The following is an 11508-nucleotide window of genomic DNA, read 5'->3' as shown; positions in this document are numbered from 1 at the left end:
CCGAGCAGGGAGCCCGATGCGGGACTCGATCCTGGGACTCCAGGATCATGACCTGAGCCGAAGGCAGTCGCTTAACCAACTGAGCCACCCAGGCGCCCCCAGTCTATATTTTTAAATAAAAAGAAGCCTCTCACCTTTTTAAATTTTCCCTCCCCCTCCCCCCTTTCACTTGCTTCACCATTAGTCTCCTGATTGTTAGCTTCCACATGCTATTTAGGTACTAAGAGATGTTGGTTTATTTTTGTCCAAGGTACACCCTTTCCAAACACAAAATACTCTGTTTTCGATGTCATCTCTTCAAGACCTTCACCGAAGAGGAGGATCCATTGCTTTATATTGTCTTGTATTTAAGTATGCGTTACAGATTGAAGTTGGTGGCTTTTGGTAATTCTGATTTCCTCACTTCATCAGGATTGTCTTTGATGATTCTTAATGCCTAGCTTTTTCCATAAAGAAAAAACGTAGGTGGCACCAAAGAGTGGGCAGTCCTAATAACAGCACCAACTGAGTACGGTGGGAGCTGTTTGTTTTCACTCCCTGGTGTCAGTAAACACTAGTGAGTTGAGGGGGTGTCATGGAAAACAAATGGGAGATCTGCAGAATTAAGGGAGTGATTTGGAACAGTTCACTCAGCTAGTTGGGGAATTCAAAAAATGGTCCTCTTCCTTTTAATTATCACAAAAGTGGACATTTGTTTCATCCAGCCTCAGATGTTTTCCTGTTACTTTTGTTAACATGATGTTATTATTCCAAGGATATTGATATACTTAAGAGACTCTCCAACCTCACCCTTTTCCTAGAATGTGCCTAGTATCTTTGATATACTTACATGTAAGGATGGAGGTCTTAACCTTTGATAGTCAGCTCATCTCCTGATGCTCCCTTCCTTCTCTGCAAAATCTCTCACTGTCTCTGCCTCTAGGAGTAGTGTGATATCCTCGAAATAGCCGGCCAGTGACAAGCACAGAGGACACATGAGATGCTTATTCATTTTTTACTTAGTACGGTGATTATTAACAGTAGGGATTTGTAGGAAAAGCAAGTTTGGTAATTCAGTAGTGACAAGAAAGAAATAAGCCGTATATGCATATTTTCACAAACGTAAGGTATATTTAGTCTAAGTTCTAAGAGATACTGAACATAAAGTTTGACAGAACCCTAGCCAAAGGCAAAGCTTAAAATGGCTGAAAAAATCTCTATTCTGGTGGTTCTTCTTATTTTTAAAAGTGTTTGTTGTTGTTATAAATTTTTTAATGGAAATAATGCATAATTAAAGTATATTTGGAAAATAGAAGTGGGCATTGTTATATAGTTGCATTAACATTTTGCTGTGTTTCTTTCTGGTATAGCAACAGGGGGACTGGTCTGATTTAATCTTCCTAACTCTGTATAGTTGGGCACGTGCATCTCAGGACAGACTGCCTGGGGATAGAAGGGACTTAGCCTAAGCTTTTCCAGGGGAATATCTTGGATCCAGTTACAGGACTATTCCCACAATGCAGGATGCCCATTCACGAGGAAAAATATTTGCGTTTCCGCTTCATCTGGATGCCTGTAGGAAAGGTCGCCCTGTCCACAGCTCTGCATCTGCGGAGTGCTGTTCCTAGAGCTGCTGTTGTGAGCTCCGCCGTGCTTTCCTGATACTCCTCCGTTCTCTCTTCATGAGTGAAGAGACGACGTGTTTACTGGGTCTCTAGATTTCTAATGTCCTTTGTTGCCTTTACCTGTGTGTGATAGTGTAGCTACTATAAAATTGTTGCGTTATAACCATTTTTGCGTTCATCACCAATGTTCTTGGAGCGCATCCTGCAAAGTCAGCATCGCAGTTGAATATCACACACAAATGCAATCCTACTTAGAAGTGTTGGGGCAGCGCAGGGCCTCGGGAGGCTTCCGGGCAGGGCCTTTCATCGTCTGGTGTGCATTGTGAGATGCGTTTGCTAACTACCGTTTTCCTACTTTATTGGTCACAGAGCCTTCACTTCAAACAACATCCTGTAGAAATTTTGTTCTTCGGCAGTACCCTCCAGAAATGCTGATGATCCTATTGCTTGATTTTTCTTTTGGCATTTAATTTTGCTCTGTGGGAAATTTGAGGCCAGCCTGATTTTTTGTTTCTAGTTCAGTGCACCCCCTCTCCCCGGCCAACCTGCTTGCATTTGCAGTGCCCTTTTTAGTACTGTTCTAACAAAGACAAAAGAAAGCAGCTGTGTATGTGCTCAGAAAGGGTCTGGGTGTGCAGTGTCTGATGCAGAGACTCACCGAGGGCTGAAGGAGCCGATGGAAGAACTTGCTTCAAGAGCAGAGGCCTGTTCCCTCTTATCTGGGCATTTCAGGCCTTGCCTTTCCGAGTTGGTAGGAGAACAGTGCGGAGAGGAGCCTACTCCTGTTTTCAGGGCTGTTTGGCATACAGAATACGGGGCCTCCATTGTATCTTTCAGTCCCTCATGCTTAGAGACCTGCACCAACGTGGAAAGCTCACCGGCACTCAGCACACTGCTGCTTTTCTATCTCCAGACTGTTCTAGAGCTCCCTTGACAGAACGTAACAGCCAGAGCTGCTCTGCTGCCTCAGTGTTCTAAACTCGGTGAGGCCGCAGTGCTTCCCTCCGCACCGCTCCTCCCTGGTGACAGGTGTGTTCTTGGGGTTAAGGAGACTCCTTCAGTGCCCTCAAGTGGCACCAGAATAATCTGATAGTAAAATCATAGAACCTGGGATTTTGAGCTTCGGGTTCCACATAGAATTGGATCACTGAGGTAAAAGATCAACCTAAAAATTAGCACCAGGGTTCACAGAAACTACCAGCGTCGTGGGCCTGCTGTGTTACCCAGGTGGAAATCACTGTGCCCGCACGGCCCTCGACTGGGGCTGACGCACAGGAAGGCCTCCATCGCTGTCGGCTGCTAGCGTCGTCTGTGGTCTCACGGTGCTGACTCGGCCTGTCTGGTTGACTTCTCTTTCTTACCCGGTAGGTCAAACTGTGCTGAAAACATCCGCAAGCACATTTTACACACGGGCAAACACGAAGGAGTCAAGATGTACAACTGCCCCAAGTGTGACTACGGAACCAACGTGCCTGTGGAGTTCCGAAACCACCTGAAGGAGCAGCACCCCGACATCGAGAACCCTGACCTGGCTTACTTGCATGCTGGTAAGGGCTAATGCTGTTCACATCGGTGTAGTTTTTATTCACCCGAGCGTTAGGGTGCTAGTTGTCCGTTACTGTCACTGACTTTGACACACGTGAGAGCATCTGCTTCCAGACTTCTAAAAAAGCACATTCCGGGCTTATCCCACTCGGCTGTGAAAACGGGTCTTTTCTATCGTATGTCATCAAGAGCAACTATGACAAAATAATCCCCCCAGGATGATAAAGTTAGTAATAGCAAATAGTCCACGCTCGGTTGACTGAAACGATAGCAGTTTGAACTCCACGTTTTGACTAATTGGTGACATTTTTAAATTTTTTTCAAAAAACGTTTGTGCTTTAAAATGTTACGCCCTGTCCCTGTGCATCATCGTCTTGGGATGGGTACCTGGGAAGGGAGAGCGTGTGCCCCGGGAGGGTGAGTTGAGCAGCTCGGACAGCGAACCTGATGTCACTCGTGTCCCAGAGATTAGGGGGGACTTGTCCGCAGCGTGAGGGGCACGGTGCTGACGGCAGAGGATGGCCGCTCAAATAGCCTCGCCTCCTTGGGTCGGAGGTCAGACCTCGCGCTCTGGAAGCCCCAGAGCTGCAGCAACAACGACAGGGCTCAGCAGGCCTCTCCCTGTGCGTAGCCCAGCGTGTTGTTTCATTAGCAAGCACGCCTTCCTCGATGTTGAATTCTTACTGTGCAGCAGTGGGGTGGGGTGGGGGACGAGCGGGAGGACACGTTGGAGGAAGTGCTTATCCTGAGGGAGATTTAGAGAAAGTTCCAGAACGTAGCCAAGCGGTACTCTACTTCAGTAATGCCAGCTGGTACAGGGAAGGCAGATGCTTTGGGATCACATGAAAACCCTCCTCCTCTGGGTACTGGCCCTGCGACCCCAACCTCGTCACGCCGCACGTTCCCGCTCTGTGAATCCACATGGCAGTGTCTGTCTGAGGCGTCCTCGTGAGCAGTGAGAAAGCTAATGGCCTGCCTAGCAGGAGCGATGCAGAGGGGCTGGGGGTCGTGGTGGCGATGCTGGACGTGTGCCCACAGTGTTTGAAGGTCATGGGAACCCCCTCCCAAAATGCAGAAGTTATGGGAAACCCTACCCATTGCAAAATGCGTAAGTAATGTTTGCTCAGATAACATTTACATTAAAAGAAACGGAACTTAGTGAATGATTTGATTTAGGAAGATATTCTTAACTATTAGTTATTGATACATTTGACAATGTCTGCATATAAGGTTATTACTTGGTTTATGCTGACGTGTCCTTTCAAATTTCTGTTTACGCTCATATGACTGGCTTTTTAAGCAATGGTGGAATGTCTGTACTTGTCATCTGTGTTGTATCCAGGGCTGTTTTTGAAAAACAAAAACACAGGTCGGTATTCCTTATGTGTTGGTGAGGTTGTTACCGAAATGCTTTGAATTGGACAGTTTATAGCTTTAGGCGCAAGAACAGGTAAAGTCAGATTGAAATATCTTCTGGCCATCAGTTCCTATGGATTATTCCTTAAGATGAATCGTGACCATACAGAGGCCATGCTGCCCGTGGAAGGAGGCGCTTCAAGTAGCCGCCAAGCAAAATGATCTAAATTGACGCTGGGTCATCAGGAAAGTGCCGTTTTCAAGAGAGTCCTGCTGCGCCTCCTCCTTAAGGTGCGGTGTTGGTGTCTTCTGTCTCTCCATTGCACCAACTGGGTGTTACAGATGGGTTATTTCCCTAAAATAAAGGATTTGTAACTTTCAGATGAACGCCGAGGGAGGGAGGAGGAAAGTAATCGCAGAGCGTAGACACACATTCCTTTTGTCGCTCTGCGCAGAAGGACAGAGCGCTTGGCCCGTGCCGTCTGCGCTAGCGATGCTGAGTGGCCCTGGAGAGATGTTTTGAGATAGTATTAGTATAAAACAAGTTTTAAGAAAAATTACTCTAGTTTCTTTGTGTATATGTGTAATGCTCGTGTGCATAGAGTCCTGGTTTTCGGGTTATGTTTATAATTCTGTTTGAAACTATTTTCTGCGTAGGTCTCTGCAGCTAGCATTCCTCACAGACCAAACCCAGGTGGTACACGTGGGATGGCGGTTGTCAGTTTCTCCCCGGGCATGGCAATAGTGCTCTTTGGTAATATTTTTGCTTTGATAAACTTAGCTCAGTTAAGAGAAAACTTTAAAAAGGTAAAATTTTTTAGGCTATGACTGGCTTTTTAAACGTGTAATTGTAAATCATCTGCAGTACATTTAGGGCTATGGGAAAGGAGCCTTCCTCAATATACAGTACGATATTGAGTCAAGCTGTTGCTGTTCTTCATTCCGTACTGTTTGGTGGTGGAATGAGGCGCCACAGTTGATGAATCCATGCTGGGCGGTAGGGACTGGGACGGGTCCGCAGCAGCATCCAGGTTTTCTGCAGGAGTGGTTCCTGGCCCGGAAGGGTGCCATCAGCTGTGTTCTCTGGTGTCTGCACTGTTCATGTGCTGAGCATCTTATAGCCCAGCATGCAATGAAGCACATTTTGCAGTTCTTTTAATAAAAGGTTGAGTTTAAAACTACCCCCAAACAGACCAACTAAATCACTCCAGTCCTCATGTGGCTCTAACATGTGTATCAAACATGCAAAAGACCATTAGAAGGGACACATGAACCGACAGCCACAGAAAAGTGCCATTTGGGATATTTTCAATTTTAATTGAGATGATATCTGGAAATATATGTGTTAAAGCAAGGTATCTTGTTTTTTGTTGGAAAAGAGCTCCGCAGAGAGAGGTTTTGCTGTGATTGTGTGCTTCCCCGGGTTGGGTCCGTGAAGATGTACCTGCAGTCATGGAGGTGCTGTACTTGAGCCAGAGTTCCCCAGAGACCAGGTCACATCCTGGTGCTCCACGCTGTGAAGGTCGCAGACCTCTGCGCAGCGCAGAGCTTCCCGTCCTCATGCGCGCAGTCAGGAGCGTTCTGTGCTTCTGTAGGGATGTAGGCGTGGCCTTCAGGGTGGGATAGATTTGAATGTCAGCCCCATTGCCTTGTTGAATGACTCCGGAACTGTTGTTTTAATTCTGTGGGTCTCGTGTCCCCTCTGCACGGTGGGGACAGTAAGGGCTGTTAGGACAGTGTTGTCCACATCTGTACCTGGTAACGCGCTCTGTGCACAGTTACTCGTGGCCGTACGGAGCATCCGTGGTGGCCCATTGTTCTCCGTCTCCGTCACTTCTGTGGGTCATTCATGGTCTTGCCTCTCAGTGATTTTCGGGAACTAAAAGAATGATTTTGGTAACATTTCTCATTTCATACTCCAGAGAATTAAAGGTTCTATGTGAGCTCTAATTTTGGTTATAGCTTTGTTGGAAAAACAGATAAAAGTGGTTATTTTTAAAATGAAAGGTGATTATTTAGAAATGTATTTGTTGATTTCCAGGCATTCGGGGATTTTTCTAGTTACCTTTTTGTTAACTATTGACATGGTAATATAAAATGATTTCTAGCTTCTATCTACTGTGCTTATAGAACATGATACTGAATTATTTCAGTCCTTTGAAATTTGTTTATGCTTTCTTCGTGACCAGCATTTGATTAGTTTCGGTAAATGTTTCAGATATACTAGAAAGGAACGTAAATAATGGTGCTGTTTGGTGTGTATTCTGTGTTCCGTACATATCACTTACACGGGGTTTTTTCACTGTGCTGTTCAGATTGTCTATGTTCTTACATGTTTTTTATGCTACCTCTATCAGCTGTGAAGAGGAGTGTAGTAAAGTTGCCCACTGTGATTGTGGATTTGTTCTTTTTTTTGGTTTTTTTAATTCTCTTACTTTTGGCTTTACATATTTTAAAGATCTATCCCTGGCTACTCAGAACTTTAAGATTATTTTATATACATACCCATCTATCCTTATAATTATGAAATGTTCCTTTTTGTCTGTAGTAAGGCTTCTTGCCATCATTCCGTGTTTCATATTGGTGTAGCTTCATCAGCTTCTTTATAAGCTGCATTTGGTTTTTCAATCTGTGACAATTTCAATCTTTTACATGAAATAGTCTTTTACTTTGTATTTATACTTTATATCATTATCAATACTTTCATCATGGTCAAAAACTGAAACTACCCAAATGTCCATCAAGGAGATTGTACGAAAGGCTATGTGTTCACCGAGTGGGATGCTCTGCAGTAGTGAGGATGGACCAACCACAAAAAAGAAACTGTAGATAAATCTCAGTCATAGAGTTGGATGAACTAAAGCTTTTCTATACATATTTTTTTTAAAAAAAACATTATTTATTTGCTTCCTGTATGTCTAGAGAGATTCATTTAGGTCCACTCTAGATCCAATATGATAAAATTTTATAATCCTATTAATCCCCACAAAATTGACATCAAATTAAAAGTTGCCAGAATTCTGTCATTGTACATTATAATTTTTTTCTATTTAGTGAAATCCATTTCACCCCACGAATGATCTTTATTTGACCTTTAAATTAGCAGTTGCTTGTCTGCCATCTCTGTTACCGAAGAATTAGCTTGGCGTTCATTCACTGCACCCTGAGCGGGAATGAAATTCACTCCGTGTTTGCAATACCAGTGACCTTCCGTCAGTCTTGGGGGTTGGTTATGAACAGCACCTGAAAGAGGGGAGGATGAAGACCAAGAAGGCCGCGGAGAAGGTTGAGGGGAGCATGTGTGGTTCTCGTGATTGTGCCAAGGAAGGAAACGGAGATGGTTTTCTCTCGTGAATTCCAGGTCCGCACCAGGTCAGAGAGCGTGCTTGCTTCTGACGTGGCCCTGGCTGCTGCTGGTGCATGCCCGCGCGGGACCGGGCGGCCTGGCCGCTCTCTGTGCCGTGGCTGTGACGTCCATTTCGTTCCTTTGCCCTTCCTCTGAGAAGCCGGGACTGCAGTGTCGGAAATGGGTCTGTGTTTTCTAAAGGTGATGATCAAGTGATGTTCTCTGTTCAGGAGAAATTAAGCATTAAGTGATGACATGGTATTTTCTCTAATTCCTTCATTTTCTACTGTGGTAGCGTTTAAAAAAAATCATATTTAAATTGATATGATTTTCATCAGTTCTTATATATTAAGACTTAAACATTTAAAAATGCACATTCGGTTACCTGTGCAGTGTGATACAGTCTCTTCACAAAGTGGGATTTTCGTATTGTTCCGTAAGATAATCATTTTTTTAATTCTTTAAAACATGTATTATTTAATTGCATTCCATAGCGTTTTCCTCTTACCCAGGTATAAGAGTAAGAATGTGAAAGTTTGATTCTTACCAAAACTCCACATCCGTTTTCTTTCCAATGCTATCTAATCCAGTACCATTTAAACTGTAACTACACTTAACTGATTCCTTAATTCTCTGCAAGCACATCGCTGCGTATTCGGGCAGATTGAATTCCATATTCCACCGTGGAGGCCCTTTGCTTCATCTATCACAGTTAAGATAAAACAGCTGTAGCCTTTTGTATCTTAACCATTCCCTCTCATTTAGCGGAATATTCAAATTTCCTCATATAAAAGATTTTCTTCATCGTTAATTAAAAACATTAGCGCTCTGATCTACAGAGCCCTGTAGAATGTAGTTTTCCCCAGATTGTGGGGCCTTCTATTTTTAACCCCATTACTTTCAGCCCCTTTTGTTAGTTGGTGCTCTGACACATGTCATGACATTTTGTACAATAATTCATTTTATGAAGAGGTCCAAAAATCTCAGAAAATCCTGACAGTGTCTCATTGGTTCTCCTTACATAAACCAATTATTACTTCAACCTAAAAAGGAACGAAATTTTTTCTGACATGATTGCCTTTGGTAAATCCATGCTGACTCACTCCTATTAAATTGTACTTCTCCAAATGTATCATTAAGCTCATCCATAAGTATCATCTCAAATTTATTTCCTAATATAGATGTTAGACTAGCAGCTCTATAATTTTCAGCCTCTACTCTCTCTCTTTGTAACCTTCAGACTGGATTCCTTGTTTTCCAGGCTCCTGGTATTTCACCACCGACAAAAGACTTCCTAAAATAATTAACAGTTCAACAATTTGATTCTTTACCCTCAGACATCACCCATGGGTTAATTTACTGTTTGTCTTAACTGCTGCTAAATGTCTTTGTTCCCGTCTAACTCCTCTCTGCGTACTCTGGTGCCTCTGTCCGGCACCATGCTCCGTGTCCATCCCGGCGTGGCAGGTTCGAGTAACTGGCTTTTCTCTTTGCTCTCTCTCCCTCTCTCAGTCCTGTTGGATTTCCTAGGTTTAGAACTAACTACCCCGTGTACTGTGTAGCCGGTGGGGGAATAATGCCAAAGCAGGGGTTCTCATTGACCAGCTTTTTCTGTTAATAGACTTGCAATCCAGGACCGGTTTATTTGCTGGATGCTTATCAGTAAATGCAGCATTACTGATAAGCAGATCCTCTCGACTCATCCCTGTTTCTCTTTTATTAAATAATATACTGAAATATGTTTTTTCAGAACCTTCTAAGTATGCATTTTAAAATATTTTTAATTCAATCTGCTTAGGAAGAAATGTTCTAACTTCTCTTTGGTATGTCCAAAAATGTCTTTTTTCTGCTTATCACCGTGGAGCAGGGCTAAGGACATACATGCTTCTTTCCATCTGTGTGGTCCACGCTTCTGCCACCTGCCTCCCACGGCCCTCCTGCCATCGGGCAGTCCTGCTTGTTGGGGAATGCGGTGTGTGTGGCACGGCTTCCTGCTTTAGGTGGTTGGTGCACGCTGTTACTCTACCCGGTCGCATTGTGACTTCAGTTACAAAGAAACGAAGAGGAAGGGTAGCAAGAGTGTCTGTGCCAAACTTGTCACCAGGCCATTCCTTCAAGACAAAGCTCTTTGGTAGGTGTTATTCCCAACTTAATGCTTCTTTAAAAAAATGCGTCTTCCAAAGGCTGACTTGCCCGCGGAGGCCAGGTCACTGCAGGGCAGCCCGCTGCAATCCACGCCCGTTTGCCATCCAGGAGTTTCCCAGTTACATCATGCTGCACGCACAGGAGCTAAAAACAGAATCAGCCTCTGTGGGTTAATGAAATTGTTATCATGAAGCCCTAACATTTTGGAGTTTTAAGACTTCAGATCATCTGAAAACATGAGCCTAGGAAGTAACGTATACTAAATAAAAAGAGCCACCAGGGTAAATGTTTTCACAGTTGTACTTCTGCCACCTAGTACAGAGCCTGGCGGATGGCGTGGGTGTCAGGTGGGTGAGCTGGGTCTTAGTGTCCTGACTCCATGGCTGTGGAGATGTGTGACTTTAAGCAAGTCACTCAGCCACTCTGCGTCTGTGTTCTCTACCTCAAGGTGCGTAACCCTGGTTAGCCTTTCTGTTGAACATCAGGTTAAATAATGCAGAGATTTTCTTTAAAAGAAGAAGATAGCAGGCTTTGTTATTGCCCTTTTAACGGTAGGAAGTTAGAAGGAAAAGACTGAAATGATTTCTTTGCATTTGTTTGAAGTTGCTCCTAAGAGTAATGAATCTTATAACCATATATGTGTTAGTGGGTATCCATATATCAGCATGACAGTCCGAGCGTGTAGCTGAAGCCAGGGCTGGAGAAGGTCTTCATACAGCTTTTCTTCATAGTAGAAACATCACTTTATTTATTGAATAATTTCTATTCTTTGTTATTTAGTATACTTTATATTTTTAAAAATGTTTTTATAAATGAATATGATGCTGAAAATAACATCCTTTCTAGTGTATATTTCAGTGTTCTATAAAATCCTTAATGGCAGTCACAACATTTAAAATAAAATCAGAGTCCACAATTAAAATATAGCTTTTGATAGTAACACCTCACAGAGTTGACTGAAGATAATCTGAAATTCATGTAAATCCATTCAATTAATCATTTTTGATGGATCTCAGGCCCTCAGAGCACTCAGGCTCATTCCCTAGCTGTATGATCTTAGAAGTTTTGAAGTGAGGTTTAATTTTTCTTTTTTTCCAGAAAAAAACTCCATCCTCTTCTTTCTTGGGAGGCCTAGCTAAGTATAATTAGCCTGTGTAATTCAGAGCCACATTAAAACTTCCTTTTCGGCTTCTTTCCTTGCTGCCACGAGGTTATCCAGGCACATGGCAGTACGCTTACCTCATCACCAAGCAAAATTATGATCTTATCTAGGCTAACATTCACAGCGTTCATGAACTGAATTCTGAAAGTTAAAATAGTTAAAGAGAAAAAAAAAGAAAACAAAATTGTGATCTTACCCCCCCTGACAACTTCATTTATCAAAATTTTAAGGGGAAAAAATTGATTGTGGAAAGTTATAGTGGGAGCAGTATGATTTTATCAGGTAATTGATGTGGCTTTTATTTATTTATTTATTTTAAGATTTTATTTATTGAGAGAGAGAGAGAATGA

The 11508-nt window shown here is 43.1% G+C and overlaps 1 protein-coding gene across 2 annotated transcripts in view; it reads left to right on the top strand.

Moving 5' to 3' along the window:
* Positions 1-11508, top strand: part of ZNF407 (zinc finger protein 407) — a 483307-nt gene that overhangs the window by 307411 nt on the left and 164388 nt on the right. For both annotated transcript variants that reach the window (XM_032422569.1, XM_032422568.1), the window contains exon 8: positions 2973-3151. In XM_032422569.1, the coding sequence (XP_032278460.1) occupies positions 2973-3151 (179 nt within the window). The remainder of the gene's footprint in view (positions 1-2972; positions 3152-11508) is intronic.

The sequence above is a fragment of the Phoca vitulina genome, unplaced genomic scaffold (assembly GCF_004348235.1).
Source record: "Phoca vitulina isolate PV1807 unplaced genomic scaffold, GSC_HSeal_1.0 scaffold27, whole genome shotgun sequence".
NCBI classification, from domain to species: Eukaryota; Metazoa; Chordata; class Mammalia; order Carnivora; family Phocidae; genus Phoca; species Phoca vitulina.
The sequence above is the reverse complement of the archived record's forward strand: the minus strand, read 5'-3'. Positions and strand labels throughout refer to the sequence as shown.